Genomic DNA, 27,761 nt, shown 5'->3' with positions numbered 1-27,761 from the left:
CGTTATCAAAGATAGGTTAAATTAAGAAAATTTATTTTTTATATAGCAACACTAATAAAAGTTTCCAAAATTTTTGCTTGATTTTAGACTTTCTATTTTAAAGAACTACTATTTTATAAATTTAGATATAATCTATAAAATAATATATAGTTCTTACTATTTAAATAATTTTCCTTTCAAAAATATAATTTATAAATGTAGTTATCTTTGATTTTAGAGATATTTTATAGCTTAAAGTTAGTCAGATTTTAGCGACTTTAATTAAAAGCAAGATATTTTATATAGAATAAATTTTTATAATTAAAAAATAGAGATATATATAATTTTTACATTAATAATATATATATATATCATTCTAGAAATATATTATCTATTTCCGTTAAGATATTCAAGTTTAAAATTTTGTAATTTATTGGAAATTTGTAGGCAGACTTTTGGCACCCGTTGTATAAATCTTATTTAGTCTTTATAAAGAGATATTATATAGATTTATGGTTTTAGATAATAGTATATACTCTTTATAATTATACGAAATATAAGAGAAGGGTCAATAGAAAAGTAAAATCAGCCTTAAACCTACCTATAGATAGTTTACAACCCCCCTGGATATTGGGTTAAAACCAAACGTGGCCTTTCTGCCCATTGATTTTCTCACCGCCATCCGAACCTCGGGATACATATACTCTCCCTTATCCACCCTCCTTACCACCGCAAATTCGCTCAACCCATCTCTAGCTATGGTTAGTCCAATCAATTGATCCCACGCGACCGTATGCTGATTCTCTCTATAGGCACAAACACCCCAACAACGAAGAGCGAACGATCGATTCGCGAAAAATGAGGCGGCCAAGCGAGGAAAAGCACCAGCCGCGGCCAAACCCAAGAAGAATGTCAAGTCTCCAGTCTCCACCAGCTGGGTCGGTAGGTGCCTCGAAACCGCAGAATGAATCGGCCGTAGACGCTGAATAATTGCTAGTCATCCTGGCTTTTGTGGTCTGTGGCGGTCTCTTGCTGGAGCTCATGAGAATTGTCCCGGAGCTTTGGTCTACCATGGCCTCGTTTCTCTCTCGGCTTACGGGATAGATAAAAGGGTCTCCTGCGATTGACTCAGTTTTTGCTTCGAATACCCAGCGACAACTCTTTCGACATGACACGAGTACTCCATTCTCGTCCTCGCACTTCTCCCTCCCCCAAACATACTTCCAATGGGTTGCTCCAAGCAGATGTAATGGATTTAGGGACATAATACTCTCGCTAAGTGAGAACATGTATCATTTCTTCCACCTCATAATCACTCGCTTCCCGTGGGACCAGACGGGTCAACCTCGGGAACTTTCCCAGCGGCTTTCTTTTTCTTCTTCTTCACAATCTGAGTGAGCTGCCCGTCCTCGGGACCAACATCCTTTTGTTTCTTCCCCTTCTTCTTTCTCTTCACAAGCGTTCCTTCTGCCGGGGTCCCTTCCAGTTGGATCCGCTCCGACGCTCTTTGCATCCGTAATCGTACCTCCTCCACCCGCTGCATGGCCTTCATCATTTCGGTCTCACCCTCATCCCCGGACACGGCCACGTCTCGGTCTCGTCCCAAAGAAAAGTGCCCGAGCCCACTCGAGTCAACCTGAAGTAAAGAACGCTTCAAGCCGGTAGACTCCACCCCAGGCAGAGAATCGCCCGGCGGGTTTTCGGACCCAAATGTTTCGTCTGCAGTCACCTCCATTTTTCTCGGTCGGACTTGGCGGCTCTCGTGAGAGCCCAGCAGGTCCCGACCTAGGAGTCCCGGTGGCTCATTGTCCAATTTTAGGTCAACAATGGGAATAGAATCGATGTCTAAGCCATCGCCATTGGATGTATTGAGCACCTCATGGAATGGCGTAGACGTGCCAGAAGACCCATCGGAAGGAGCAATATAGAAAGGATCATCCCGGAAGCGTTCTCTGCGTTCCATCCTTCGTCTCTCAATCCCACGAAAAGAATTGCTCGAACCACCAGGAAAGTTCTGGTAGGATGATGAATGGAGGTGTGCATCAGCTAGTCCAACCTCGCGTGACTCTTTGTTTGACTCTGCAGTGCTTTCCGGGGTGTAGTAAAATTGCCAAACATCATGATGGCTGGACTCGAGGGAGGAGCTGTCCAACCCGCGGAACAGGCTAGGCAGATCATCATTGAATGCCTCATTCAGGTGCAGACTCAGAGGCAAGACGATCTTCTTTTGAGCGCCGACTGCGACGGGGTTCAGCTCCAGCCCCATGAATAGACTTGGTATTATCGAGGCGAGAAGAAACGGGATGTCCTCTGTTTCAGAATGCATCGCCTCTGCCGCCAGTCGGAGGATCTCGAGGAACTCGATGGCTCGTTCTTGCACATCCAAATCCGGATGGGCTGCCAGCGTTTCGAGAAATTCCACCACTCGGGCCAGCAAGAGAGACATTTCACTCTTCCATGGATTCCCAAGCGAGCCACCCCGACTCACCTGAACAAATACCTTTGGGATTGCCTGTAGAAACAAGGAAAGTGTTTTCGGGGGCAGGGAAACATTAGAACTGTCAATCAACGACTGCAGGGTCCGAATAGGGGATAGGAGATGTTCGGCATATTCGCCGACTACCCAAGCGACGGGTCCCAGAACACCGTCGCCGACATTCGAACTGACAGGGAAGAAGCATGATCGGCTGCCGGTAAGCATGAGGGATTCGGCGGCCCTGGTGGCTTCCAGGCGTACCCCCTTGACACGGATAGCAACGTTGCGAATCTCGGACCCTATTCGAAAAGCAACGTTTGTTCTCGAGTTTGACACCGTGTGGCTTGTATGATGGCCCTGCCAATCCTCTGGCTCTGACGGTGGAAGGAGGCCCACGAGCTGCACTAAAACACCGACATACCATTCAAAATCGACGACCTCAGAGTAATTATCTTGTGAACAAATATCCAGGATCCGATGGATAACCTCGATTCGATACTCGTTGGGCAAGGCAGCAGTGTTGTCTGTCCCGAGGCCACGGGCGTTCTCCCCTTCAGAGCCTCTGCTTTCAGGGTGAGCAGATGCAGCACCCTCGAAATTTGATGTATCCCGTGGACTTGAGACAGAGGCCTGTTGCAGCTGATCAAGGAGACGGCTGATTACTGGCTGAACTGTATCTGCGCTGACCATTCCAGCAGCTAGCTCTAATGCCTGTAACCGAATGGAAATATCTGGGTCATCCAGACAGTCCATGATGACATCCTGCTGCATAGAAACTAAGATGGGATGCGTCGTGACAATTCGATTCAGGGCAAGCAGGGCAACGTATTTGACTACGGCTGGTCAGTAACAGTAGGATTGAATCGAGAGGAAAAAAAGCCTTACGATTGGGATCCGCGTCTATGACAATCATGCCACGTAATTTACCAACGCAAAGTGTTGCAACTTCGTCCCTTTCTTGAAGGCTTTCTTCGCCGTCCAGGATACCTCCTTGAATGATGCCATTGATGCACTCATAGAGTAGAGACATGGCGGTAGTAGTCTGAATCAGGTTGGTCAATGGCCGCAGGAGCTTCCGGGTTAGTCGTGGCTCTAGCGGGGTCAAAGTCGCAAACTGAGGCTGTCAGTAGAAAAGATGCTAATAGAGTGGGGAGGACTGACCAATTTGATGATTTTGATGGCCATCCAATTATTGCCACTATCCACAAGAAGCTCAAAGAATCTGGGTGCCAGGGGAAGGAAATCATGAGGTCGTCGCCAGCCCAGCTCGCAGACCACATTAATTGCCGTTGTTGTGACACTACTATCTTCTTGATCGTCCATCAGATGGTCCTTGATTTTGGGCCACGAAAGCTTTAAAGCCTCAGGATATACCAAGGCAAACCGATAGAGACAGACAATTGTCTTCTTGCGCACTGTGGCGTTTGAATGCGAGAGGCGGGAGAGTATATCAGGAAGCAAGGACATCGCTAAAGACGGTGTAATGATATGCGGTAGGGTAATCAGGGGAAGGGACATGTTGGGAACATTGGAGGATCCGATGTCCTGTGGATCGGTTAGACGGATAGAACACATAACTCCTTAGGGTGGAACACTACGAGCCTTCTTCAACAGATTGGTCGCCAGCATCAAGACTTCTGTATCTGAGCGGAAGCTTTGCACTGCTCCAAGGTAGCCAACTCTCTTCTGTAGGTATTTGGCGGACGACATGACCTCTAGCACATGGAAAGAGGCCCATGACATATCATATCCAAACATTTCCAGATAAATAAGTTTCAGGAGCGCTGTGGCCTTTTTGTCTATATCCCAGTTCAGTATTTTGAGAGATGATGAGGGGAAGGAACGAAGCATACCCATGTCCTGTGTCTTGATCTCCGCCTTACATTCCCGCAGACAACTTTGGATATAGTCATCCTCCCCACCTTTATGGTTTCGAAGACCTTTGATAAGGTCATAGAGTGATTTTTCAAACCTAGACACCCATATAATAGTCAGCTGAAGTAGGTTCAACACGGCCTAGATCCAAGAGTTCACTGACATTGTGGTAGAAGTCACTGCCGAGCAGGTTAACTCGAGGTAGGAGCTGTGTGGGGAAGGTATGACACAGTCTTCAAGTCAATGGTCATCTCTGATCATGGAAAAGCATGATGGCAGACAGGGCAGGACTGTGTGTTCAGTCCATGGTTGCTGAGTATTTTTGGAGTGGACGAGGAAGAAAGGCAAAGTTGCGATGCGCGCGGGGAGCTCGATAAGGATCACGGGACTCCAACCCCAAGCACATTACTGCTACACCTACTAGTTTCCACTCCCCCAGAGTCTTCTGCTTCTTTGTTCTTTCTTTGCCTGAACATATTCCCACCAAATTGTTTTCGTGTCTATTAGCAGAAAAAAAATAGTTGATCAGCCAGGTAATTGATGGGATTGACTGCTTCCTTGCCTGATGCTCCAGGTCATTGACATGGGTCCAACTAACGCTTCTCTTTCCTTGAGCAGTTTCGGAACAACTTAACCATGGCAGGCCCCTTTCTAGACTCTCGTGATACTAGTGGATCAGATTTAATTTCTGCTCTTCGTCTTTCTCAACAAGCCCCTACGATCCTACGCCTTGGGTCTGGAACCAAGTCGGCATCAGCCCCTGACACCGCGGAGGAATATGGACGGATAGAACGACTTTTCATGGCCTGCCTCCGTACTGGAGATGATGAATCTGCAGAGGCATGCCTTGAACGCCTGACTCGCCGATTCGGTCCAGCGAATGAGCGCGTCATGGGCCTCCGAGGTCTGTACGAAGAGGCCATTGCCAAGGACCACTCGGCCCTGGAGGAGTGCTTGCAAGGATACGAAAAAACTCTCTCAGATAATCCAGTCAATGTGGTTAGTATGGAGTTCTCAGGACTACAGAACCTCAGGCTTACCGGTTGTGAAGCCTATTTTGAAGCGCCGAGTGGCTCTATTGCGCTCGCTTAACAGGTCCTCCGATGCGATCACCGCGCTGATCCAGCTCCTCGATGCTATTCCTACCGATGCGGAAGCCTGGTGTGAACTTGCCGATCTCTACCAGTCCGAAGGGTTGAGCTCCCAGGCAACCTTCAGCCTGGAGGAGGCCTTACTGATCGCCCCCAATGCTTGGAATGTATGGCTAGCTCTTCCCCTATCAACTCAACCCAGTCATTAACGGTGGTCCAGATCCATGCTCGGCTCGGCGAGTTGCTCTATGTATGCGCTGCCACTCCTGATGGGACCACAGCCCGGCTCCTGGGTAGGTCAGTCCAACACTTCTGCCGGAGCATTGAGCTTTGCGACGATTACTTGCGGGGATGCTATGGATTGATTTTGGTAAGTTCTCTTAGTGCTTATATTATGGCCGTTTGTGTTAATCGTAGCCTTATTCTTAGGCGTCATCACGAATGCTTGAACATACAGATGGATCTTTGGATCCATCGCTCCCCACCAAGAAAACCTTGACTCAACTCAAGACTTTTGCACTGCAAAAGCTAGCCGAGATTGTCAAGGCCCGATCAGTCGATGAGGAGAATTGGGCGTCGAGTCGAAGTGAACTCATTGCGGCCAAAGAGTTGCTCAATCGCTTCGAACAGTAGATCTTCTAGGTGGATCTTATAATAATTGTGATACCTCCCTTCCTATGCTCTTAGGAGCGAATTTTCGTCTTTGCAGATTGGTTCATGGTTAGGCATTTGGGCAGCAGGTCCCAGATAATCAAGATTAAAGATCACAAAGTGACCCAGTGCACGTAAACAGAGAAGACAAAAGGAAGGGAAAAGAAGAGAAAGGAAGATCTTTAATTTCTAGAGCGAAGGAGAGAGAGAGAGAGTCGTATGCCCAACCAGCCCAATCAAACCAGTCTAATCAGGCCGTCATTTCGCACCTAAAAAAAGGGCTTCTTTCCGCCTCTTCTTCTTCTCTCCCACTTTTTCTCCTAGAATCCTTCGCGATTTGTTTGTGTATTGACTTATAGATTTCTCTCGAAAGCACAAGCCCTACAAAAATCCCTTCTTCAAGTCCCCAAGACGCGTCCATCCATCCCATTGCATTCTCCCTTGAGAGACGGGAGTAAGGGACAGCGGGGTTTAGAATTTCGATAGTCAATGCGCTCCCCCCGCGTCCCTATCAACACAACTCTCCACCATTCAACTGGACACCCACCTGGGCCTGGTATTCCCTCCTCGCTTCGTATATGCGAGAGAGAGGGCCATTCTCACCACTCTAACACCCTTCTCGATTCGTGTCTCTCATGACGTACGATTTCCTTTTTTTTTCCCTTTCGTGTTTTCCCTCCTCCCCCCTCCTCTCTCACTCGCTAAACCTCGCTGACCTCTTAAAAAAAACCTTCAGGTTCAGCATCACCATTGATCCTACAGATCCGCACGGTTCGGATCACTCTTTGTCTGACGAGGAGGATTCCTCCGGCGTGCAAGTTTCCGTGCCTTCAGACCCAGGGAGCCATGAGTACCAAGACTATGATGAGTGGGCGCATTTGCCATATCCGGATGAATTGAAACCGTCTGATTCAGCCTCTCGACCAAGGACCTCACACCGCAGTCGCCCGCTTCACGGTACACGCTCGGCTTCAGGCCGTCGTCAGACCTCGCGTCGTCATATGATCCCAGAACGGGAGTCGTTTGGCCCGCGGGCCCGGAGGCACCATTCACCAGAATCTCCCGATAGCGCGGATTCGGCCGAAGAATATGCTGGTCCCTTTGGCCGTGCCGCTCCTGACCGGAGAATGTGGCCCCCGCCTGCGCCAGGCTATGCCCCAAGTTCATCTTCCGGGCCGTCTTACAACGCCTATCCCCATGGACCTGGTCCCTACATGCACCCAAATGGGCCTCAAAACCCATCGGACCAGCTAATACGACTTGGTCACCCCAACTCCGGGCAGCAACCTGCCTATGGCTCTGCGGCCTATCCTTACGGCACCCCGTACCCGCCTCCACATGGCTCTTCGATGCACCCTTATTTCCCCCAAGAACATCCAGCGCACTCAAGACACGCCCATCGCCAACAGCCCCCGCAACCGCGAAACGATGCGCATAATCCTTCCCAGCCGCCAATACCACACCCGATGGCTCCCCATGGCTCGCCCTCACCGTTCGCAGGATCTCCATTTCATTCCCACGAGCTGATGCCCTATGGACCCGCGGGGTATTACAATTATCGGGATCCGTACGCCATGGTTCCCGGGATGATGCCTCCATCATACTTTCCTTCATATCCCCAAGTACCCTCGCCGACGCAGCCCGAGTCCAAATCGCCGCCCGAGCCCCCAGCAGATATTGCCAAGGACGAAGCGATTGCGAGGCTTGAGAAGTTGATTCTGGATGAACGGACGGAACGAGAGACCCGAGAGGCCGCGCAAAAGGCGGCAATTGAACGAGAGGCCGCGGAGAAAGCTGCTCAAGAAGAACGAGCCGCGCATGACAAACAGATCGCCGAGCAAGCCGCTGCCCTAGCCAGAGCGGATGCGGAGAAAAAGGCCGCCGAGGATGCAGCTAAGGCCAAAGAAGAGGCCGAGAAAGCTGCAGCAGCCGCTGCTTCGGAGGCGGCGGCATCCGCGGCGGCGGCGGCGACTGAAGCGGCTAATGCAGCGGCCGCTGAAGCTGCCAAAAAAACCCCCGCCGAAAAGAAGAAGCCGATCAAATTCAAGGACGCCGTTGGAAGGAAATTCAGCTTTCCTTTTGAGCTATGCAGCACGTGGCAGGTAAGCCCCTCCTTTTCTCTTCTGCTTCAACTATACAACCCAGAACTTATCATTGACTTGACACAGGGCATGGAAGAGCTTATCCGGCAAGCTTTTCTCCACATCGAGGTCATAGGCCCACACGTTGCCGAGGGGCATTACGATCTCATTGGCCCTAATGGTGACATTATCCTTCCCCAGGTGTGGGAGACCGTGATTGAGCCCGACTGGGCTATTACCATGCATATGTGGCCGATTCCCGAGAAGCCCAAAGAACCAGATCCTCCGGCGGCTGAGGCCCCGCCTGTGAAGGAGGCAGAAGCGCCCGCGCCCGCGCCTGCGGAGCCAAAGAAAAAATCGGAGTCTGCAAGTATGTATACCCAACACTCCCTCACTCTTACACTAGAGTTTTCCTGTGCATTGCACACTGTCCCCCTGAAGAGGCAGCTAGCTCTTCAAAGAAATAGCACTAACTGTCTGTAGGCAAGAAAAATAGACCCAAAGGCCCCCCCGGCGGTATCGCGATGTGGATGATTGGAGGAAGCAACCGCCCTCGGACAAAACAAGCTCCCAAAGCAGAGAAAAAACCGGAACCGCCCCCCCAACAATGAGTCATGCATAATGGGATGTGCACTTAATGGCCAAATAGCCCCTCGTATTCTATAGCGCGCTTGCCGAGTTGGCTGCCTTTTTCCGTGACTATTGGTGGCCGAGTGATTCCCCGAAAGACAACGGACATCGCCTGGTCAGAGACTATCTATGTGGTCTGGTATACTGGCTCATCTGGGGCCCGTTTCCGGACGCATGGAATCGCTGCTCGAGTTGCAACCGACATAGTGCGTGGTTGACGGGAAGCGTAATATTTGATCTTCTCGCTCCCAGGAGTTTCTAGCCAGATTAGTTGCAGACACCACTCAATGGCATATGCTTTTTATCGTCGGGTCGCCTAGGGCCAGTTTCCTGTATTTCAGCACTCCCAAGTCTTCCCCAACTGCGTAGAATCATCGTTGAGGAAGTAGTGGTTTCCACTCAATTTTCTCACTCATGACATCATCCAAAAGATCAGTGGCCCCTGCATTTGCAGTCTCTGTAGGTCGTGCTAGACGAGCCTTTTGGCCTGAACTGCCCTGTGGCGATGAAGCTGTTGGATCATGACGCCCGCCGGTAGACCGACGTCCAACCTGGGAGCTCAGCGAGAGAGGTTTTCGAGGTACAACCGGGGGCGACTTGTCAATGGCAGGCTTCTGAAGCTTGAGAAAGTCCGAGCGATGGTATAGCGACGTTGGAGAAGCGGTTGGTTGGGCCAATGCCCCATCCCTCGTGGGCAATACCGGCTTTCTCTCAACTTGACTCCCGCGGGTCCGTTTATCTTCACCCGAGCCCGGGCCTGCGACCCAATCAGGCTCAATGTCCAAGGAAAAGGGATTCGACTTGCGCTGAACATTTGCGACGAATCCCTCATTTGGTGGTTGTATTGTCGCTCTGACTGGGGCTCCTGCAGCATGGATTAGCCGCGAATCAGTCGTCTAATATGACACGATCCTACCATTATCCAACCACCATCTGCTTCGGTCAGAACTGGCTGGGGGCAGCCCCGGCGCAATGGAGACTTGTGGCAAGACCTCTTCATCCTCCAAGTCTAGAAGGCTAACCGCCCCCGGAAGAGATTCCCGAGCATAGCGCTGCTTTTCCTCATAGAGCGATCGTCTCAGTCGATCCTTGAGCGCATGGTCAACGACGTCAATCAGGCAGTCAAAAGTCGCCCAAACTGGGCGATGATCGGACACCCGCAAGTCAGCGGCTTGGTAGTGTGTCTGACGAAGGTTGGTACCTCTCCACAGCACTCGGTCACACCACGCAGGGATACGCGCTTTCTCACTGCATAAGAAAAACAAAAGTGTAAGAACGTTGCCCAAGTGCAGAGGGGTGCTCTTACGAAGTATCATAATGATCCGTTCCTACATTGTACTTGTAGGTCGGGGGGAATCCAATGGGTCCCTCCGAATAGAAGGGAAAGGCCCTGCCGGCCACCATTTGAAGATTCAACTATACTGGTCAGCCACTTGCGCGAAAATCAATCCAAATCCCTTACTTGATCGTTGTCATATAACCTCTGGTAGTCTCCTTGCAAGACTAGCTCCCTGACATGCAGGTTTCCCAACCCAATCCGATAATTGAAATCCCCGAGCCAGATTACGGCGTCGTGATCTGCGATGGATCGATTCATTTGGAATCGCAGTCCCCCATCAATGGTCTCGTAGTCTCTGTTTCGCTCGTCATAGTTTGCAAATCCAGCAGCAAGATGGGCAGTAATGAAGCAGATGCTAGTGTTGGAGAAGTCGAAACGAATGGCACAGCCTCCCTTGTTGCCGGCGATTCCTGAGAGACCAGTCTGTGCAAATTGTTAGCCATGTCGAAGCAACCCCGAGTCACGGTGATCAACATGCCTTTTTCACACTACCCTCAACGTTTTTGATCTCCTTGAGGGCATCCTCTCTGACGTAGATCATGAGGGCAGCGCCCACCAGCTGGCCGCTCCTCAGGAGCACATACTTGGGCGTCCCCTTCAGCTTCGCTTGTCTGTTTAAACAGTCCTTGACAGCCTTCTCCCACACTTTGCGGGTCCTGGGATCGGTTGACATGATCTGCTGGGGGCTGAGGGTGACGATTTCTTGAAATGCAACCGCAAATATGGTCGGATCGTACTCGGATCGACCTGATTCGGGGAAAAGCCATGGAGTGAGGTCGGTTCCGGGACCCTCACCGCGTCCATTCACATTGAACGTGCCTACCCAGAGCCGAGTGTGCTTTGTCGAAGAGTATTCTGAGACACGTCGGGCGAGTTCCTCGGAGACCAAATCATTCACTGGATCGTAAAGATGTACTGGTAATTGGTTGGCCAGCCTTCCCAAGAGAAGATCGATTGTCTTTTGCCTAGCCTTGTCCGTGAAATTGTTGACATACAGGCGCGTCGCACTCTTACGCGCATCCGCAAGTGCACCAGCGAGAGACATCTTCCCATGCCGGGTAAAAGAGGATTTGAGGGCCCCTGTCCCAGCATAGATTTTCGACAGGGCGTCGCCATTGTCTGCCCAGATGGTCGAATGTCGCATCTGAAGGTCCGGACTAAGCCTCCCGCCTTGCTGCGCCAGGAATGAACCAAAAGCCATCGAGCTGATAATGGTCTGAACAAGATTGGTCCGATCCAGACAGTCCAAGCAGTTTGTACGGAAAACGCCTTCCTGTTGGAGGAGAATTGAGGAACTGCTGGCATCTTCTTTGTCGTCCAAGAAAGAGCCTGTTGGGCGGGCAGTACCCTCCGACAAGAAGTAGGCGAACCCATCTAAAGAATTAGCCAGTTCATGCTTTATTTGGTTGCTCGCTTCATATCCTGACGGTCCACGCGTCTCAGCCTGGAAATCATATTCGGTGATGCGAAGCAGGCTATGGCGTGGAGACTTCTCGGAACCCTCTTTTTGCCGAAGTGAGCTTCTGGCAATGTGCTCTCGGAATTTGGCCGACAGCTCTGCTTCTCCAGGCTTAAGCTCACTCAGGAGGTTCACCACATGCACCGCCCCATACTCCAGTTCGAGAGCTTCGAAGTGCTGATTAAACGCATGCTGTGTGGCTTCGCTTGATCGTGTCACCTCGATTTTCTGTTGACCAGGGATGAGACCTGGGGCTTGTTCCCAGAATATAGGCACTGAGCCTCGGACTTGGACATAGGAGAAGGCGATCCCCGGCGCAATCCAAAGGGTTGTCTCTGTCTCCACGAAATTGGCAACATGTCCATAGTCGTCAATGCCGCGCGAGTTGAACCGCGTGCCAGCGCGCCGAGAGGATTGCCGCGAGATAATTGTGAGCAAGGAAGGGAAATTGGTTCGCACTTGAGGGAGGATCGAGATCGACGCAGGGACGTTGAGCGTATTGGCATATCCTCGGATGACACAGGTTAGCATCTGCGAGGAATCGAGTTTGGCTTTATCAGAAGGCGGTAGATGGCTGCGGAAGAGGAGCAGAGGACTGATCATGTACGAGTTCCACAGCATGTCTTCATCGAGTGTGTCAATGTCAAATGCCGCGGATTTGTCCGAGCTAAGATTCTGTTAGCTGAGGGAAACCACGATCCAGGACTTGACGTACCGGTCTTGCAAGCAATCTGTGAGATTGAAATCCAGGCTATAGTAGAAGCTTCCATCACCAAGAAGCTTTTTCAGGGCCAGAAAAGGATGGTCGGTCACCGTCTCCCGGCTTTCTAAGTCGGCGCGCTCCTCGGCGGCGAATTGAGAGCCTGCTTCATATTCCAGGCCAAACTCATATTCCGAATGATTGAGACAGTCTGCACAGTCAGAATTGAACAGGATCAGCACATAAGAAGGGCCTTACAGAAGTCAACCGTGTCAATCCGGGACACAGTTTCGCCGGGTCTCACGGTAGCCACCTTGGAAGAGGCGGTGATCACACACACGAAGACATCTTCGCCCAGCGTAACGAGACCCAGAGTACCATATCCATCTCCAAGCGAACGGTAGCTGCCCAGATCGATCGATGATACGTCCGAGAATTCCACCTGACAGCGGGGTGTGTTCTTGGTCTCCGTGGAACTGTATTGAAACACCAAGACCTGATCTGCCGTGACTAACGCAATTGTCCGTTGAGGGTGGTCTCGACAGAGAATGTGTAGGTTGGACATGGTCTGAAATCGACACGCCTCCTTTGCTTTTCCCCAAGGCGCCTCCAAAGTTGCTGCCGCGATGATGGGCAGCTCCGTGGGGATCGACTCCACTTCCTTATCTGTCGATGACTCAGCAATCACTCATTCTTTTTTTCCCTCCTCCATCTTCAGTTTTCGCTGATTGTTGAAGCCTCGCAGTTCTTGCATTCGTCTTCGGTTGAAAGCCCTTGGAGTTACTACCCATTTTCGACTATGGGTTTAGCAGCACCTCGCAAGTAAGCTATCTTAGGAGACCGCTGTGCTTTAACCCCCAGCAAGCCCTTCTAATCATTTGCGGACAGGAGGACGAAGATTTCCCATGATCCCAACAATACAAACTGGGCCCGGTCTACATCCGGCTTTGGGCACCGAATTATGAGTGCTCAGGGATGGAAGCCCGGGAGTCGTCTGGGTGCGCGAGATGCTGCACATGCCGATATGCTCACCGCCGGGAGTGCTTCCCATATCAGAGTGACCATCAAGGATGATACTCTTGGATTGGGTGCGCGCGGTGGGCGGGATCCTCTAGGCGAGCCAACCGGGCTCGATGCGTTTAAGGGGTTGCTTGGTCGACTCAACGGCAAGACCGATGTGGAATTGAAGCAGGAACAGCGAAAGCGAGACGATGTCAAGCTGGCTCGATACGTCTCCATGAAATTCCAGGAAGTTCGGTTCGTCAGCGGCGGATTATTGGCTCAAGAAAAGAATGATGAAATTCCGACATCGACCCCGAACGAAGCTTCGAAGTCATCCACGAGTCCAACGCAGGCCGAGCCTACTTCAAACGACTCGACTGACCCTGCTTCCAAATCTTCCAAATCCTCCAAATCTTCCAAATTTTCCAAACCCTCTAAATCTTCCAAGTCATCCAAGTCATCCAAGAAATCTCGGTCTCGGGTGGACGAGGCTGATGGTTCGACTTCAGTGACCGAGCCGAAAAAGAAGAAGAAATCGAAAAAGAGGAAAGCCGATGCTGAGGAAGGTGATTCTTCGGAGGAGAATGTGGATGCTATTGTTCCCCCACCGGTACTCACAACGGTGAAAGAGCGCAGGCCCATTGGACGCCATGTCTTTCGTAGCCGTCATATTGCGCAGAAGAAAAAGGCTTTAATGGACGATAAGTCCCTTAACGAGGTTCGTTTCCCTGTATCCAACAGACAGAAAGACCGCATGCTTACTATAAAGCCAGATTTTTATGGTGAAAGCATAGACATAGAGATTGGGCGTCTGGATACTTGTGAGCGTTTGGTTTCTCTTGCCGGCCAGGTTTACACTGGTCGGCCTCGAATAGAAGTGAATGAATATATCTGGTCTTGACACTTGATCCCATTAATTGGACACCTCAGGCACCAATATTAGGTACATCGGTGTGATTACTTAAGTTGTGACGTCATCGTAGAATCCCCTAAATGGCGGGCTATTCGGATGCCTTGACCCATGGTGCCAGTTGCACACCCGTCACAATGAATGGAGATATTCGCCAGCAGAGCCATCGACGGTAAGGAATGCCTTCCAGAAACCACCCTAAGGGCATTTTGAAACTTACTCATCATCCCAGGATTCACTGGGCGCCGCTGAATATTGGCCTCGAGCGTCGCTTGCAGACGTTGATTGTTCTGTGCCACACCCTCACCATTGCCATTTTCTTGACCATCTTCTTCTTTACGTGTGCCATCCCTCTGTTCTGGCCGCTCCTGGTACCATACTTGGTCTATATCTCGCTCTTTTCCACCGCCGCGACCTCGGGAGATCTCAAGGGCCGCAGTCCATTCTTGCGCTCCTTGCCGATCTGGTCCATTTATGCATCGTACTTCCCAGCCCGACTCCACCGCGAAGAGCCTCTGCCTCCGACCAAGAAGTACATCCTGGGCTACCACCCCCATGGGATTATCTCCCACGGAGCATTTGCTGCCTTCGGCACCGAGGCCCTGGGGTTCTCCAAGCTTTTCCCGGGCATCACCAACACCCTGCTGACGCTGGATTCTAATTTTCGCATGCCATTCTACCGGGAATATGCGCTGGCTATGGGGCTCGCCAGTGTGTCCCGGGAGTCGTGCGAGAATCTCCTGACCAAAGGGGGGGCGGATGGGGAAGGCATGGGCCGCGCCATCACCATTGTGCTCGGAGGAGCTCGAGAGTCCCTTAATGCTCAGCCCCATTCATTGCGCCTGGTGCTGAAGCGACGCAAAGGTTTCATTAAGCTTGCCATTCGGACTGGTGCTGATCTGGTTCCCGTATTGGCCTTTGGCGAAAACGACTTGTACGAACAAGTTCACTCGGATCAACATCCAATCATCCACAAGCTGCAGATGTTAGTGAAGCATACCATGGGGTTCACTATCCCACTGTTTCATGCGCGAGGGGTGTTTAACTATGACGTGGGACTGATGCCCTACCGCCGTCCGCTGAATATCGTGGTAGGACGACCGATCTCGGTCATGCAACAACAGAACCGGGACAAAATCGATGATGCCTACATCGATGAGCTTCACTCCCGGTATGTCCAGGAGCTGAGGCGGCTCTGGGATCAGTGGAAGGATGTCTATGCCAAAGAGAGGGAGGGAGATCTGGAGATTACTGCGTGAAGTGTAACTATCCTTCTATCCTTCTGCCGAAAGGGTTGTCTAGCGTGGCTCCCTCTGTCCTCGAAATATCATGTACAGTGCTCGCCATAGGGAACAAGGCCGAATGACAAATGAATAATACACTGCAATAGATACACACTGGCATGAAAGAAAGGAAGAAATAGGAGCAACAAAAGATTACCAAGAAATAAACAATAAGCAACAAACAGAAAAATGGGTATCAGATCAACAAGATGCTTCAGCAAAAGCATACAGACATCAAGGCACATTGAGGCGTCGCAATTGCCCTCATGGAGAGCTGATGGCCGGATCCTCTGCAGGTGCTGATGGGTTTAATCCCGGCACCTCTGCGGCCAACGTGGACTCTCGTCGGCTGTCGTTGGAGACGCGTTTGATGTTTCCAACGGGACCCTTCTCGATATGACCGTTCTCAACGCGACCCTGGATCATCTCATCCAGCATCCGCGAGACGTCGTCCATATTTTTCTTCCTCTCTTCCTCCTTATCGCCCTCTTTTCCAGGTAAAGGGGGGCCACCGGGGCTCACGTGGTTTTCAGGTGCGCCATTGGTTTCCGAAGGGCTATCCGCACCGGAACCCATGGACTCGACCTTGTTCTTCACCTCGGGCGACGGCGCGTCACTGGTCACGGCAGCCAAGTCGCGGTGCCGTGCTGCAGACCGAAGTGCCGCAAGCATTCGATCCTTGTCATCAAGCTGGAGCCGGAGCTCGTTGATTTCCATGTCCTTTTCACGGACCATGGCCATCACATCCGGATGTTCGGCAATCGTTGCATTGTTAGGCTTGATGCCCATAGACATTCGGGAGTGGCTGGAACGTCGGGCTTGTAGCAGCCGGCGTTCGAGCGTGGAGATATACCGGTTTTTATCCCCGAGATCCGCCTGCAAAGTATTCACTTGTCGCTGTAAGCTCGCTTTCCCGTCGCCGAATTCACCAAGATCCTCCTCTTCCTCGTTGGCAAAGGACCCGCTGGAATAGGGCAGGGTTCCCGAAGGCTCGCTGCTGTTGACCGACATAAAGGAAATGGGTCGTATGGAGGAAGTGCCAGCACCAAGGGTGGATTGGCTGGCCGACGAACGGAGCGATCGAGCTCCCGCATCGGTCGCGGACATCCTGGATAGCCGACCAAAGGCAGATAAGCTACTATGGCTATTCACCCCAGTGGACTTGGAGCTGAGGATGAGGCGATTGAGGTGTTCGATTCGCTCTTTGAGCGCAGTTCGGGCCAGCTGCATTTCTAACACCTGCTCCTCGTGGCGGGCCTGCGCCTCCTTCTCGTACTGTTGCTCATCCCACTTGAGCTCCTTCTCGGCCTGAACCTTTGCTTGACTGTCAAGTTGGCCTCGTAGGGCTTGGATTTCCATGCGGTAGCGTTCAAGCAATACACGGCTTCCAGAATCCGCACCACCGCCACCATATGCCTCTTCGGCCTTTTTGGCGTGGCTCACAATATTATTTTTCGCTCGCGCAGCGAACTTCAACGTGTTCAAGGTCTCGCCCGAGTGCGCATTTACGGCGGCCATCAGCTGGACCGTGCAGAGAATGCTCACCAGGGAATTGCCGGACAAGGCGGGCTGCAGCAATCGCGTCAACTTGCTGTCTCGGTAGGGTAGATGTCTTCCCTCCCGATCAGTCGGATTGCCTTGCTTATCCTTGGTTTCCGAGAGCCTGGAAATGATGGTGCCCAGGGTGAGCAAGCTCTTGTTAATATGCGCACCTTCTGTTCGGCGCTCCTTATCATCGGCGGCTCGTTCGGAGCCTGCCAGATCAATGAGACTCAAGGTCGATACCCGCACGCCGCCCGGGGCGATCCCCGATCGTTTGTCCTGGGGGTTGTTCGTCGGTACCCGTTCTCGGCTTTCGACGACGATCTGGACTACCGCATGACTGCGGGAACTGCGCGAATTGAACTGGGTGCTGCTTGTCCGTCGGGCATGATCTCCCCGCGCGATCACCCGAAGGAGCTGCGTGGGGCTCTGCACAATCTCTTCCTTCAACGGAGTCGCATAGACCCCTCGTTTGCTGTCTTCTCGCAATTTAATCTCTTCCTGCTGAGGCGCGGCGGACCCGTTGGCAATGGGCGCCGACAAAAGATCGTGGATCTTCTCATTGTAGATTTCCAAGTAGCTGACCCGCAGCAGGAATTCTCGATGGGGAGTTTCACGGATGAAGGAGAAAATGTCGGTGATTGCCAGGGGGATCACCCCGGGCGAGGTCGCCGTTCCTTGCATGGAGAATGTTTTTCCGGTGCCTGTCATGCCATATGCGAAGACCGTTCCATGGTAGCCTTCCATGACGCGCCGAACCAGACGCTTGGCGGCCGAATCGTATACTTTGGCGTTATTTTCATGGGTGGTGAAGACATTATCTGGTCGCAAGCATTAGTGATGACTGGGGGAGGGTGGCATGAGTATGTTGCGCGGGAGGTATGCTCACCGTAATAATAATCCCCTCCTTCTTTGCCTCGATAGGAAATGAGACTTTGCCGTCCCTCGACCGACCATTCCCCATGATTTCTCGGGGTGTCCCCTCCGCTCATGTCCGGGCGAACGCGAACACTAACAATCACATTGCCCTTGATCTCCTTCTGCTTCGAAGCCGTCTTGCCCGTGCCCGTCGCGTCATCCCCTTCCTCAAAAGTAGTCGCACTGGTGGAGCACGAGCCTTGGGCAGAAGAGCTCCGGCTATGGGCCGGGGAGGCCTCGGGGTCTCGGCCATCCGCATTCAGGATCGACTTGCCATCTCCACTGCCGTTGAGTAAAGATGGTGTTTTCGAGCTTCGGTAGCTACTGGTGGTCCCCGTGCTCAACCGCGAGCCTCTCTTGGGCCGCACGCTGCCCGGTGGATTGGTGCCTGCAATGCCCGAGACCGAGGACGCAGTCGAAGGCCGGCTTGGGGCCTTGGGTGGCTGTGGAAACGATGCGATACTAATAGTCCGGCGCAGGGACTTGTCAGGGCTGCCCGGAGCACGCCCGCTCGAAGCAGATCGGACTGCGCTGAGGTTGGACGTCGAGTTGGAATTTGAGAGGGGAGACTTGGCCAGTGACGGTTTCGGACTCGATGGAGTGCGCAATTTGGACGCTTGATAGGGAGACGAGGCTCTTGGGGTGTCGGCTGGGGTGGGCGCGGTCTTTCGGGGTTTGGGGTTGGGGAGAGGGGGTAGCGACCCGGTCGGGGGTTCGTCGCTGGCCGCGACGGCTGGGGCAAGGTTGACATCGAGGCCATACCTGCTGGGGGAGATGGTTCCCAGTACTACCGGTAGCCGGTCGGTGGAGTTCAATATACAAATTGAAGAGATGCGACGGCCATGCGGGCGGACGTGCACCGATATGTGCTGAGATCGAATCCGGGGTCTGCTTCGAGTCACCCAGGAACGTTAGCCACATCCACGGCGGCAAATGAGACATGATGGACAAGAAATGCGAATGAGCAATAGCCTCAACTGGCAACGTGGGAGAGAAAATTGATGCTCGGGAGATGCCAGTCTCGGATGACTTTTGGAGCATTCCTGAGAGAAAGACGTACAGAAACACCGGGGATATTTTGATTCGATCACGGGCCGGGGTTTCGGGAGCGTACAGATTCCAAAAACCATGCGTTGCAATTGGGACGGAGCGGAAGTCCGAGAGAGGGAGAGAGGATGTCCAAGCCAACGCGGGTGTCAGATGGGGGAGAAAGAGAGAGAGAGAGAGAGAGAGAGAGAGAGAGAGAGAGAGAGACAACAGTCGAGAAGTGAACGCGAGAAAAAAGGATGGGGCGATATCTTAATTTTTAGACTAATTAAGAGAGAGTTGACTGTTGACTGTCGATTGTTGATTGTTTATTATATTATTATCTTATTTGATATGTGATCATGACTATGGTTATATTCTAGTATCACCTTAGGGGTATTACTACCAACGTAGGTATTCTCCTCCAGGGCGCCCCTTAGACCTGAGACTTGCATCTTTCCCCCTCCCTTGAGGGAGCCTAAAAAAAGGGGGTTTGGAGGGAGTGGATATGCTACACCAGCTAAACCAGTATAATCACAGCCTAAGGCTCAAAAGAGTCAAGACTCCAGGAAGGAGTTCCTGGGCTTCGAGGGGTGAGCTCCATATCCAATGACAAAGAGTGGAGGGGAACGGGATGAACGGAAGGTCAAGAAAGAGAAAAAAAAAAAAAAAAAGGAAAAGGGGCAGTGAATAATAAACATTTATAAGTGGAGCCGATCCCTTATTTTAATACGTGAGGGATTGCCCTATCTGATACTAGATAGGGGACTATCTAGTTCTATAGTTCTATACAAGGTGCCTTTAATACCTTTACCCAAGGGGGGGGGGGAAGAAGGAAGGAGAAAAGGAAAGATAAAAGGTAAAGGAGAAAAAAGCCCTGGATCTATGAAGCCTGGAATTAGGAACCTTGGAAGGAGAAGAGGAGGCGTAGCAAGGTGCCCCATCTACAGTTCGTGAAACGTTGATCCTTATTACAGTCTGGATGACCCACCTAACTAATTTATATCGGTGTTCATGTTGATATTTTTGATATGCAAGAACCAGTGGGGATTGTACAATCAATAGATCCCCTCTTCTATGTAAGGAGAGATACAATTACATTTACCCCAACAGGGAAAATGGTGGCTTGTATCGATTTTGTATATCTATTGGAGCGGGGCATGCTTAGGGCTGCCATCTGTCATGATACTGCAGATGCGATATGCATGAAACTTGCGACCCACAAGCCAAAGATCTTAGATTTTATATCTTCCCCCCCCTTTATTTCCCAAAATCCAATTGTCGGGCTGCATTTTTGAATGGACCATCGTCCATTTCACCACCACGTCGGCTGAGGTCATCGCCCATCTTCTGAGTCCCTCCAGACTTGCGAGGAAGATCTTCGGGGTTCGTGGGCCGTGGCTCAGCCGTCCACCAGTGGTGTCGGAGGACCTGGAGGGCCGTATTTCGTTTTCTGGGATCCAGCGTACACATGGACATGAGCAAATCGGCACCCACCGGGCCAGCGGTGGGGAACTGTCGTTGAAAGAATTCTCGGCCCTGCAGTGGGACCAGGTGGTTTCGGTCTGAGGGAATGTAGTTGGGCAACTTGGTAACCCCCGGCCAATTCTCCTCTGTCGGAGTACCAAAGGCTTCGCAGATCTTGGAGATTTGATCCAGGTCGGTGTTCCCGGCCACAAAGGGAACCCGCAGCAGCAGCTCGGCGAACACCATCCCCATGGACCATACATCCACTGCGCCAGAGTATTGCCGGGCACCATAGAGGAGTTCCGGCGGACGATACCACCGAGTAATCACCTGGTGGGTCATGTTGAGGTAGGGATCCGCAAAGGATCGGGCCAGACCAAAGTCGGCCAGCTTGACCTCGCCGTCGGCTGCAATCAGCAAGTTATTGGGCTTGATATCCCGATGGAGCACAAAGTTCTCATGGCAGAACCACACCCCCCGGGCAAGCATGCCCATCCAGGCCTTGACATCGGCGGCACCGTAGTGGATGTCCCCATCTTTAATGAGCATCTCCAGATCCCCGCGCGGGAGGAACTCGAGGACGAGGTTGAGGTTTTGGTCTTTGGACGAGAACACATCATGAAGCGCAATGACGTTGGGATGAGACAACTCTTGGAGGTACTTCACTTCTCGAATCGCGTCCATGGTGAGTCCATCTTTGTATTCGGCATTGACCTTGATCTTTTTGATTGCCACGAAGGATGAGGGATCGTCGCGAAGGTGGCCCAGGTACACGATAGCATATGTACCTTCACCTAGCTTTTTATCTGTCTCATCCGGGTTAACGTGGAGTTCCAAGGACAAACGAAGAAGGGAGGGAAGCCACCTTTGATGTATTTCTGTCGCACGTCCTCGTTGAGCTGCTCTGTAAGTTCTTGGTCTGCTTGGAGTGGCTTGGCTGAAGGGGCTGGCTCATTAGCAGAGTTTTGAGCTGCAGCAGCTCTCAATCTGATTGCTGTGTTTGGTGATGATACTGCCACCGACGGAGAGCGAGAAGCAAATGGTGACACGGCCATGGCGGCCGATGGACCGGAAGCGCTCTTGAAGGCGGAACTGATGGGAGAAACAGGCAGACGCCTGGTGGTAGAACGCAATATCAAGATCTCATTCTTCCTTCAATGACTCTTTTTCCTTCTCTGTTTTGAAAAGACAAGCACAGCAAACAAACAGGAAAAGTGTTGTCGGTGTGTGTCGCGTAGCTTTCATGGATGCTTCGGAGTATTGTTGATCCTGAGGCAGCTGGCATCGCCGAAATTTCTTGGAGCGATAAACAGCACCGATTTAACGGACCCGGCCAATTGACACCTTGACACACCTTTCTCTTTGCTTTCTCCCCCTCTCTCTTCTAGGAGACTGGGATAAGACCCGTTTCCCCCAGAGTGAAATTCCAACGAAACAAACTGGCGTTTGGCGCCACCTGGGCCCCCCGACAGCAACATGACCACAATGGCGATGCGAAACTCGCGCCTCGCCAGCGTCTCTGCACGCCTCATTCATAATGTTGGCCTTCCAAAGCAAGGCATTCGATCCTACCACAAAAGTTCGGCACCTATTGTGCCCTCACCGACCCCTTTTGTCCCTGACGTCCCGACCTTTCTGACATTGATCGGCCGCGAAATGTCGAAGCACGCGAGCAAGCTTCCGTCCTGGGAGCAGCTCTTCTCTCTCAGTTCCAATCAGCTTCGCGACATTGGCATCGAGCCTGCACGGCAGCGACGATATCTGATTCGCAAGCGGGAGAAGTTTAGGAACGGGTTGTATGGACCCGGAGGCGACCTCGAACAGGTGGTGAATGGTGTTGCGCAATTGCGGGTCGTCGAGGTCCCTGACGCATCCAAGCTCACGGAGGATGGCAAACCGGACCCGAAGACCCTCTCTACTTCTTCCGCCACGTTGTCACCGGGCATGAAGAAAGCAATTGTGAATCTCCCACCCGATGCCACCGAATACACGCATTCCACATCGACGCCCTTGAAGAAATTTGCACACATGAAAATCCACCGTGGGTCTCGGATAAGGGGGCCGTTTCTGCAGCCAGTGAAGGGCTCCCATGGCCAGGCTGCTACCATCCAGGTCCAGCCGGGCATGTGGGAGGACAAGCGGGGACAGAAGGTTGACGGTGGTGAGCGCCGACGGGTGGAGGTTCGGGCCAAGAAGAGACTTGAGGAGAGCAAAGGTCGGTCTTGAACCATGGAAGGGGCTGGCGGTCCGTTACATATTGAGCCGTGATGGGATCTTTTGTTTGTCTGCCACTGTACTATATACATTTACAATTGTTGAAATTCTCTCCCAGATCGTGCTATTGCTAGCGATCTCGTGGACATCATTTGGGGATGGCCTAGTCACCAGTAGATATACACGTAAAAAGATTGTAGATCAGGGGTGGTCTGAATCCCTGTGCGATGAAATTGATACTGTCAAATTCTAAGAGATCATTGGAATCGTGTGAACAGTGAAGAATATGGATAATTCAATCGCGAAACGAAATAATAATTTACAACCGGTACATCTGTCCCAGAGCAATATGCCTGTCCCACGGAGGTTCCAAGCCAACGATGGCATGGATTCGCCCATGTTGAGGGCCCCTGGAGCACCAAGAAGGGTCATTAAAATGAAAATAAGCGGTCCAAGACCGAGGAAATTTCTTTTTGCTGTAGACACGTTACTCCGATCATGCTTTAGTGCCGCGCTTCTCGTACTGCACGAAGGATTTCCCGGCAGGCTTGGAGAACAACGACTAGACGCGAGAGTGTTAATAAAACTTGCCATCGAGAGAGGTGGCAGGGAAAATGGCTTACCGAGTAGTCCGTCTCGGGGATATCCGTGAAGTCGGAGGATTTGGAAAATTTGAAATGCCTCACCAGTGCAGCCAGGATTGTGCCCAGTTGCACATAGGCGAATTGTTCGCCGATGCACCGATGCCGGCCAGCGCCGAATGGGAGATACGGGCTATTGGTACCCTTGCTGACCAACCCATACCCATAGTCGATCTGCTCTTCCTCGTCTTCGTCCTTGGCCGCCGGAGTCTCATCCCATCGGTGAGGGTCCCACTTCAAAGGCTCAGGGAAGAAGTCTTCAGATCGTGCGGTGACGCCCGGCGAGGACAAGACATTGTGGGTGGTCGGGATGACATACGAAGTTCCTTCCACGGGCATCGGGTTCTTGACAGCGCGAATGATCGAATGGATCGGGGCGTGGATGCGAAGAGTTTCCTTGATCACCTTAGAATGCAGGTCGAGCTTTTGGAGATCTTCATAAGTGGGGCCAGGCAAATCGGCACCCAGGACTCGAAGCTGTTCTTGGTAGAGTTCTTCCATGATTTCTGGGCGGGTTGCGAGGCGTAGGACGATCCAGGCAGCGGTGGAGGACGAGGAATGCTGGCCCGCCATCAAAAGTGCGATCATGATATGGGCGACTTCTTCATCAGGGACCGAGCGGCCGTTCTTATACACGCATGACATCAGATTCCACACCATATCCTCCGAATCCTTCTGGTCATTCGCCTTGCGACGTTCTTGGATGATATCCATATAGGTCTCGGTCAGCTTTCGTTGCGCGGCGTCGCGCTTGCGGTTGTGAGGAAGCGGTGCCCAGGGGAGCATGAAATTGATCGGGGCGAAACCCTTATCCAGGTCATGGTACATTTCCGCAAAGGTAGAATCAAATCGGTCGCGAACTTCCTTTCCTTGTAACGAGCGTGAGGCGGTGTAAATTGTAATCTCTGCGATGATCTTGGAGACGTCGAACGTGCCTTTGGGCTCTTGGAACGCGGCGGAGGTCTTCACAAACTGATCGACTTCGTTGGTGATCAAACGAACATAAGATCGAAGCGCTTCGGAAGTCAGGCCGAATTTGACAAACTTTTTTTTCTTTGTGTCAGCCACTTCATCCTGAGGTCTGTGATACACCACTTCCCCTTACCTTCTTCTGCTCCATCAGTTTGGAGTTGGGGCAGTCGTAGACAACGTTGCGACCAAAGACGGGTGTCGTCAACGGGGAATAGACTTCTTCAGCGCAGACGTCGCGAAGCTTGCCATTGAGGATAAAGTCATTGCCCTTGGTGCCCAGATACACAGTGGTTTTCTTGCCGAGAAGCACGAAAGTGAAGATATCGCCATACTGCCACCGCCAAGACCCAGCGCGTTAGAAAATATTCCCCTGTGCCAATTCAGGGACGGTCTCACCTTTGCGCGACAATCGAAGAAAAACTTGTACGGATCCATGCCATAGCTGATAGTGCTGCCGACAAAGGGGAACCAATGGAAAACCACAGGGGGCTCGTGGGGGTTCTTGAGCAGCAGCTGGCAGAGGACATTGGTCACCACAGACAGTGTGAGGAACGAGAGCAGTCCGACAGCAGCCAAGGTATAGATGGACTGGGAGGAGCAGTGCTCGCAGAACGTGTCGAGGAAACTTGCGAAGAGGCCCATGTTGACAGGGGAGCGGGCGAAAGCGAAGACAGAAGACAACAGGAAGGAGAAAGAGAAAAGGAAAGAGAGAAAAAGAAAGAGAAACGAAAAAAAGAAAAGCAAAGAGCCGAGTGCCCAATTGCCGCCAAAGATGGAGTGAAGGGGAGAGAAAAAGAAGCAAAATAAGAGTCGCTGTCATTCGGTGAACGCGGGACCCGCCCCCTGTTCAAGTCGCCCACTTTTGTATTGTATTTTTGAATATTTGTCGATAATATTTAGAACCATATGTTTATTCTATTCTAGTTCTAATTTTTTTTTTTTTTCAATGTGATATACTGATAATCTATATATGATTGTCATTCTTCCATATGGAAGAGTTGGGGAGTAATCCATGGAGATATATCTATCACGCCACTTCGGATGCATCTCCCCTGGCAATCTCTCAGATCTGTAGAATTGAGCACTCGAAAGAGGCATTGATTACTATTTCCCACATTGACTTCTAACTGTACAAACATTGTGAAGTTTTGGTGCCTGCCCCTGATCCCCATGTACCGGTACGCGCGTAGTCCCAGGAAACGAAAGTCATGAAAAGTAAAAAAGAAAGATGGAAAAAAAAGGGGGATCTTATGTGTACCGACTGGTGGCCTCGTCATCATACAAAGTGGGATCACCCGGTTGGCCAAGGTTGATAAACTCGTTGGCTCCGTCACCACCGGGCGAGGCCTCACGTCGAGAGATCTTGGCTGGGCGGTTATGAACGCGCTTGCCAGCATCATTCTTGCGGAAGACCTTGACTGGTGCCCCGCTCCCTTCCACATGCTCACTGAAGTGGACATCATTGACGCTGCTCAGTAAGGTTCGCTCTCGCTCGACTTTACGCTTGGAAAAGTCCAGCTTACCCAGGGCCCCCGTGAGGCCATCCGTGCTGTCCGTCATACTGGGGTATTTCTCTGTCAGCCAAGGGTGATCGAGACATTCATCCACCGTAATTCTCTTGTCGACGTTCACCGTGAGCATCCGATCAATCAGGTCCAGGGCTGGGTCGCCCACCGAGTCCCAATAAGGGGACGGGTAGTCGAAATGGCCCATCTTGATCTGCTGAGCCAGTGTGTACGGGTTTTGTGGGGTGTACAGTTCATCCGAGAAGGGAGGAAACCCGCAGAGGCAGATGTAGAGAACGACCCCAAGGGACCAGACATCAACCGCTTTGGTATATCGCCGCCGGCGGGTTTCTTGTAAAATCTCTGGCGCGACATCTGTAGAATAAGCACAATCGTCCATCTCATGTAATCGAATCAGTCAACTTACAACTCGGCGTCCCACACCTATTGGCAGTGAATATCAGCACTCGTGTACCTTGACCAGCGGCAGGTTTCTCACTTACAAGGTCGTCGTAAAGGAATCCTCGCCAATGATCTTGGCCAGCCCAAAGTCCCCCAGTTTGACATTCAACTTTTTGTTTGCAACGAGGATGTTCTCTGGCTTGATGTCTCGATGCACAATTCCTCGATCATGCTACCGGTAGGCGTTAGCTGGGTCAGCAACCGGTCCTCACAAAGGGGTTGTATGGGGTGTTTACCAGATATTTCAATCCCTCGAAAAGTTGACGGAACACATGGCGAGTTTCCGCCTCGCTGAGCTTTTGCTTGCTCACGATCAAATTAAACAGTTCACCCTCAGGAGCCAGCTCGAGAATCAAATAAGCACCGTCACTCTCGTCAAAAGTGTCTTTCAGACAGAGCAGGTTCGGGTGGTTGACTCCCATGAGGAGGGCGATCTCCTGCTGCAGGGAATCCGTCTGTGTCTTCTGAGATTCCCCGGGGCGTTTCTCAAAGACTTTGGCTGCGTATCGTGTTCCAGTGGCTCGTTCAATACACAGATAAACCGTGGCAAAATGGCCTTTTCCGAGCTGCTGGAGGATTCGGTATTGCTGGCGGAAACCATTGGTGTCCCGTGTGCGTGGATAGCGGAAGACAAACCGGGCTTCATTCAAGATGGAAACTTCGTCCCGGTCCTCCAACTCGCGGTGCTTGTTCCGCCCAACGATGGCATCATTGACAAACGTTCCGTTACTGGACAGGTCCTCCAGCATGGCGACCGTATCGCCATGTCTTTTCTCAGAAAAGATGAGGAAGTGCCGATTCGAGATTGTCGGAATGTTGATCATCATATCTGTAGACTGTTGGTCCTGGCTTTCGATCATAGTTGATTCTCATGGGCATTGGTACTTACCACATTCTGGGTGACGGCCAACTAGATAGCCCCCAGGTGACTGACCGTTCCCTTGTTTGCGAGCCTGGAGTTTTTTGTCCGTTTTGGATTTGGCCGCACCATCCCGGATGTCGCAGCTATCGCGCTTCCTCAACACCAGTGGCCCGCTTACTTTCTCATCCAGTGGTATGAGGTAGCCCCAAACCCCCTCAGCACCTTCATCTTCCACTTCATCCGCGAACGCCCGCGGTGGATAAACAAACTGCGATAGCGCTTGCGTATCTCCTGGCGGCGACGAAAAGACCTGTGGTGCCACCGAGCGGGACGGGGTTTGCGGGCGGGCCTGGCTCGGACTCTCCGGCGGCGTCGCGGTCACTTCGTGGCGGATATCCGTCGTGGTCGAATGCCGATGGGTCAGTGGGGTTGGTAGATAATCATGCTCGACCGGTGTCTCTTGTGGCGGAATTTGATCCAAGATTCTTTGCGAGCGCCGTGGTTTCTTCAAGTCTTGCGAATCGGCATCTGCGCTGGGCTAGAACAAAGAACTTGTGAGCAAGTTGAGAAACGAGTCCTTGAACAAAAACACTTACCATTCCGCGTTTGAGCGAGCTTTTCTCATGAGGCGCCATAGTTCTGGGGTTTCCCACACCCAAGCCCCCCAATGGCGAGG

General features: G+C 51.7%; 12 protein-coding genes across 12 annotated transcripts; 6 read left to right on the top strand and 6 right to left on the bottom strand.

The window, feature by feature from the left end:
• Nucleotides 1–737: 737 nt before the first annotated feature.
• Nucleotides 738–1,083, top strand: NUU61_000340 (RAMP4 family protein; the record flags this gene model as incomplete). Its single annotated transcript, XM_056650924.1, has 3 exons — nucleotides 738–740; nucleotides 792–921; nucleotides 977–1,083. 3 exons carry the CDS (start codon nucleotides 738–740, stop codon nucleotides 1,081–1,083), a joined length of 240 nt encoding a protein of 79 aa, XP_056515774.1.
• A 208-nt stretch (nucleotides 1,084–1,291) lies between these two features.
• On the bottom strand, nucleotides 1,292–4,471 carry NUU61_000339 (putative AP-3 complex subunit delta; the record flags this gene model as incomplete). The annotated part of the gene is made up of 4 exons (XM_056650923.1): nucleotides 1,292–3,288; nucleotides 3,341–3,569; nucleotides 3,617–4,000; nucleotides 4,049–4,471. Coding segments are annotated over 4 exons (3,033 nt in total), but the record flags the coding sequence as incomplete, so codon positions are not given.
• A 495-nt stretch (nucleotides 4,472–4,966) lies between these two features.
• Nucleotides 4,967–6,054, top strand: NUU61_000338 (uncharacterized protein; the record flags this gene model as incomplete). The annotated part of the gene is made up of 4 exons (XM_056650922.1): nucleotides 4,967–5,329; nucleotides 5,382–5,588; nucleotides 5,642–5,791; nucleotides 5,851–6,054. 4 exons carry the CDS (start codon nucleotides 4,967–4,969, stop codon nucleotides 6,052–6,054), a joined length of 924 nt encoding a protein of 307 aa, XP_056515772.1.
• A 653-nt stretch (nucleotides 6,055–6,707) lies between these two features.
• On the top strand, nucleotides 6,708–8,764 carry NUU61_000337 (uncharacterized protein; the record flags this gene model as incomplete). Its single annotated transcript, XM_056650921.1, has 3 exons — nucleotides 6,708–6,712; nucleotides 6,809–8,523; nucleotides 8,637–8,764. 3 exons carry the CDS (start codon nucleotides 6,708–6,710, stop codon nucleotides 8,762–8,764), a joined length of 1,848 nt encoding a protein of 615 aa, XP_056515771.1.
• Nucleotides 8,765–9,154: 390 nt separating this feature from the next.
• NUU61_000336 (SacI domain and endonuclease/exonuclease/phosphatase family protein) lies at nucleotides 9,155–12,846 on the bottom strand (the record flags this gene model as incomplete). Its single annotated transcript, XM_056650920.1, has 7 exons — nucleotides 9,155–9,648; nucleotides 9,700–10,031; nucleotides 10,090–10,199; nucleotides 10,246–10,545; nucleotides 10,610–12,248; nucleotides 12,297–12,492; nucleotides 12,540–12,846. The coding sequence occupies 7 exons, from the start codon at nucleotides 12,844–12,846 to the stop codon at nucleotides 9,155–9,157; spliced, it is 3,378 nt and encodes a 1,125-aa protein (XP_056515770.1).
• Nucleotides 12,847–13,242: 396 nt separating this feature from the next.
• Nucleotides 13,243–14,184, top strand: pxr1 (telomerase inhibitor/ribosome biogenesis protein PXR1; the record flags this gene model as incomplete). The annotated part of the gene is made up of 1 exon (XM_056650919.1): nucleotides 13,243–14,184. The coding sequence occupies one exon, from the start codon at nucleotides 13,243–13,245 to the stop codon at nucleotides 14,182–14,184; it is 942 nt and encodes a 313-aa protein (XP_056515769.1).
• A 146-nt stretch (nucleotides 14,185–14,330) lies between these two features.
• On the top strand, nucleotides 14,331–15,452 carry NUU61_000334 (uncharacterized protein; the record flags this gene model as incomplete). Its single annotated transcript, XM_056650918.1, has 2 exons — nucleotides 14,331–14,365; nucleotides 14,426–15,452. The coding sequence occupies 2 exons, from the start codon at nucleotides 14,331–14,333 to the stop codon at nucleotides 15,450–15,452; spliced, it is 1,062 nt and encodes a 353-aa protein (XP_056515768.1).
• A 288-nt stretch (nucleotides 15,453–15,740) lies between these two features.
• NUU61_000333 (putative kinesin family protein (KipA)) lies at nucleotides 15,741–18,878 on the bottom strand (the record flags this gene model as incomplete). Its single annotated transcript, XM_056650917.1, has 3 exons — nucleotides 15,741–17,839; nucleotides 17,908–18,669; nucleotides 18,728–18,878. 3 exons carry the CDS (start codon nucleotides 18,876–18,878, stop codon nucleotides 15,741–15,743), a joined length of 3,012 nt encoding a protein of 1,003 aa, XP_056515767.1.
• Nucleotides 18,879–20,222: 1,344 nt separating this feature from the next.
• On the bottom strand, nucleotides 20,223–21,484 carry kin28 (TFIIH complex serine/threonine-protein kinase subunit KIN28; the record flags this gene model as incomplete). The annotated part of the gene is made up of 2 exons (XM_056650916.1): nucleotides 20,223–21,227; nucleotides 21,275–21,484. The coding sequence occupies 2 exons, from the start codon at nucleotides 21,482–21,484 to the stop codon at nucleotides 20,223–20,225; spliced, it is 1,215 nt and encodes a 404-aa protein (XP_056515766.1).
• A 430-nt stretch (nucleotides 21,485–21,914) lies between these two features.
• Nucleotides 21,915–22,655, top strand: NUU61_000331 (mitochondrial 37S ribosomal protein mS41; the record flags this gene model as incomplete). Its single annotated transcript, XM_056650915.1, has 1 exon — nucleotides 21,915–22,655. One exon carries the CDS (start codon nucleotides 21,915–21,917, stop codon nucleotides 22,653–22,655), a length of 741 nt encoding a protein of 246 aa, XP_056515765.1.
• Nucleotides 22,656–23,139: 484 nt separating this feature from the next.
• On the bottom strand, nucleotides 23,140–24,898 carry NUU61_000330 (cytochrome P450; the record flags this gene model as incomplete). Its single annotated transcript, XM_056650914.1, has 4 exons — nucleotides 23,140–23,205; nucleotides 23,267–24,328; nucleotides 24,390–24,587; nucleotides 24,653–24,898. The coding sequence occupies 4 exons, from the start codon at nucleotides 24,896–24,898 to the stop codon at nucleotides 23,140–23,142; spliced, it is 1,572 nt and encodes a 523-aa protein (XP_056515764.1).
• Nucleotides 24,899–25,504: 606 nt separating this feature from the next.
• Nucleotides 25,505–27,720, bottom strand: NUU61_000329 (uncharacterized protein; the record flags this gene model as incomplete). The annotated part of the gene is made up of 6 exons (XM_056650913.1): nucleotides 25,505–26,136; nucleotides 26,189–26,205; nucleotides 26,265–26,395; nucleotides 26,460–27,052; nucleotides 27,113–27,623; nucleotides 27,682–27,720. The coding sequence occupies 6 exons, from the start codon at nucleotides 27,718–27,720 to the stop codon at nucleotides 25,505–25,507; spliced, it is 1,923 nt and encodes a 640-aa protein (XP_056515763.1).
• Nucleotides 27,721–27,761: the final 41 nt, after the last annotated feature.

Source organism: Penicillium alfredii (assembly GCF_028826965.1).
Source record: "Penicillium alfredii strain IBT 34128 chromosome Unknown utg000001l_segment0_segment0, whole genome shotgun sequence".
NCBI lineage: Eukaryota > Fungi > Ascomycota > Eurotiomycetes > Eurotiales > Aspergillaceae > Penicillium > Penicillium alfredii.
Note: the sequence above shows the minus strand (reverse complement) of the source record. Positions and strands in the feature narration are given on the sequence as shown.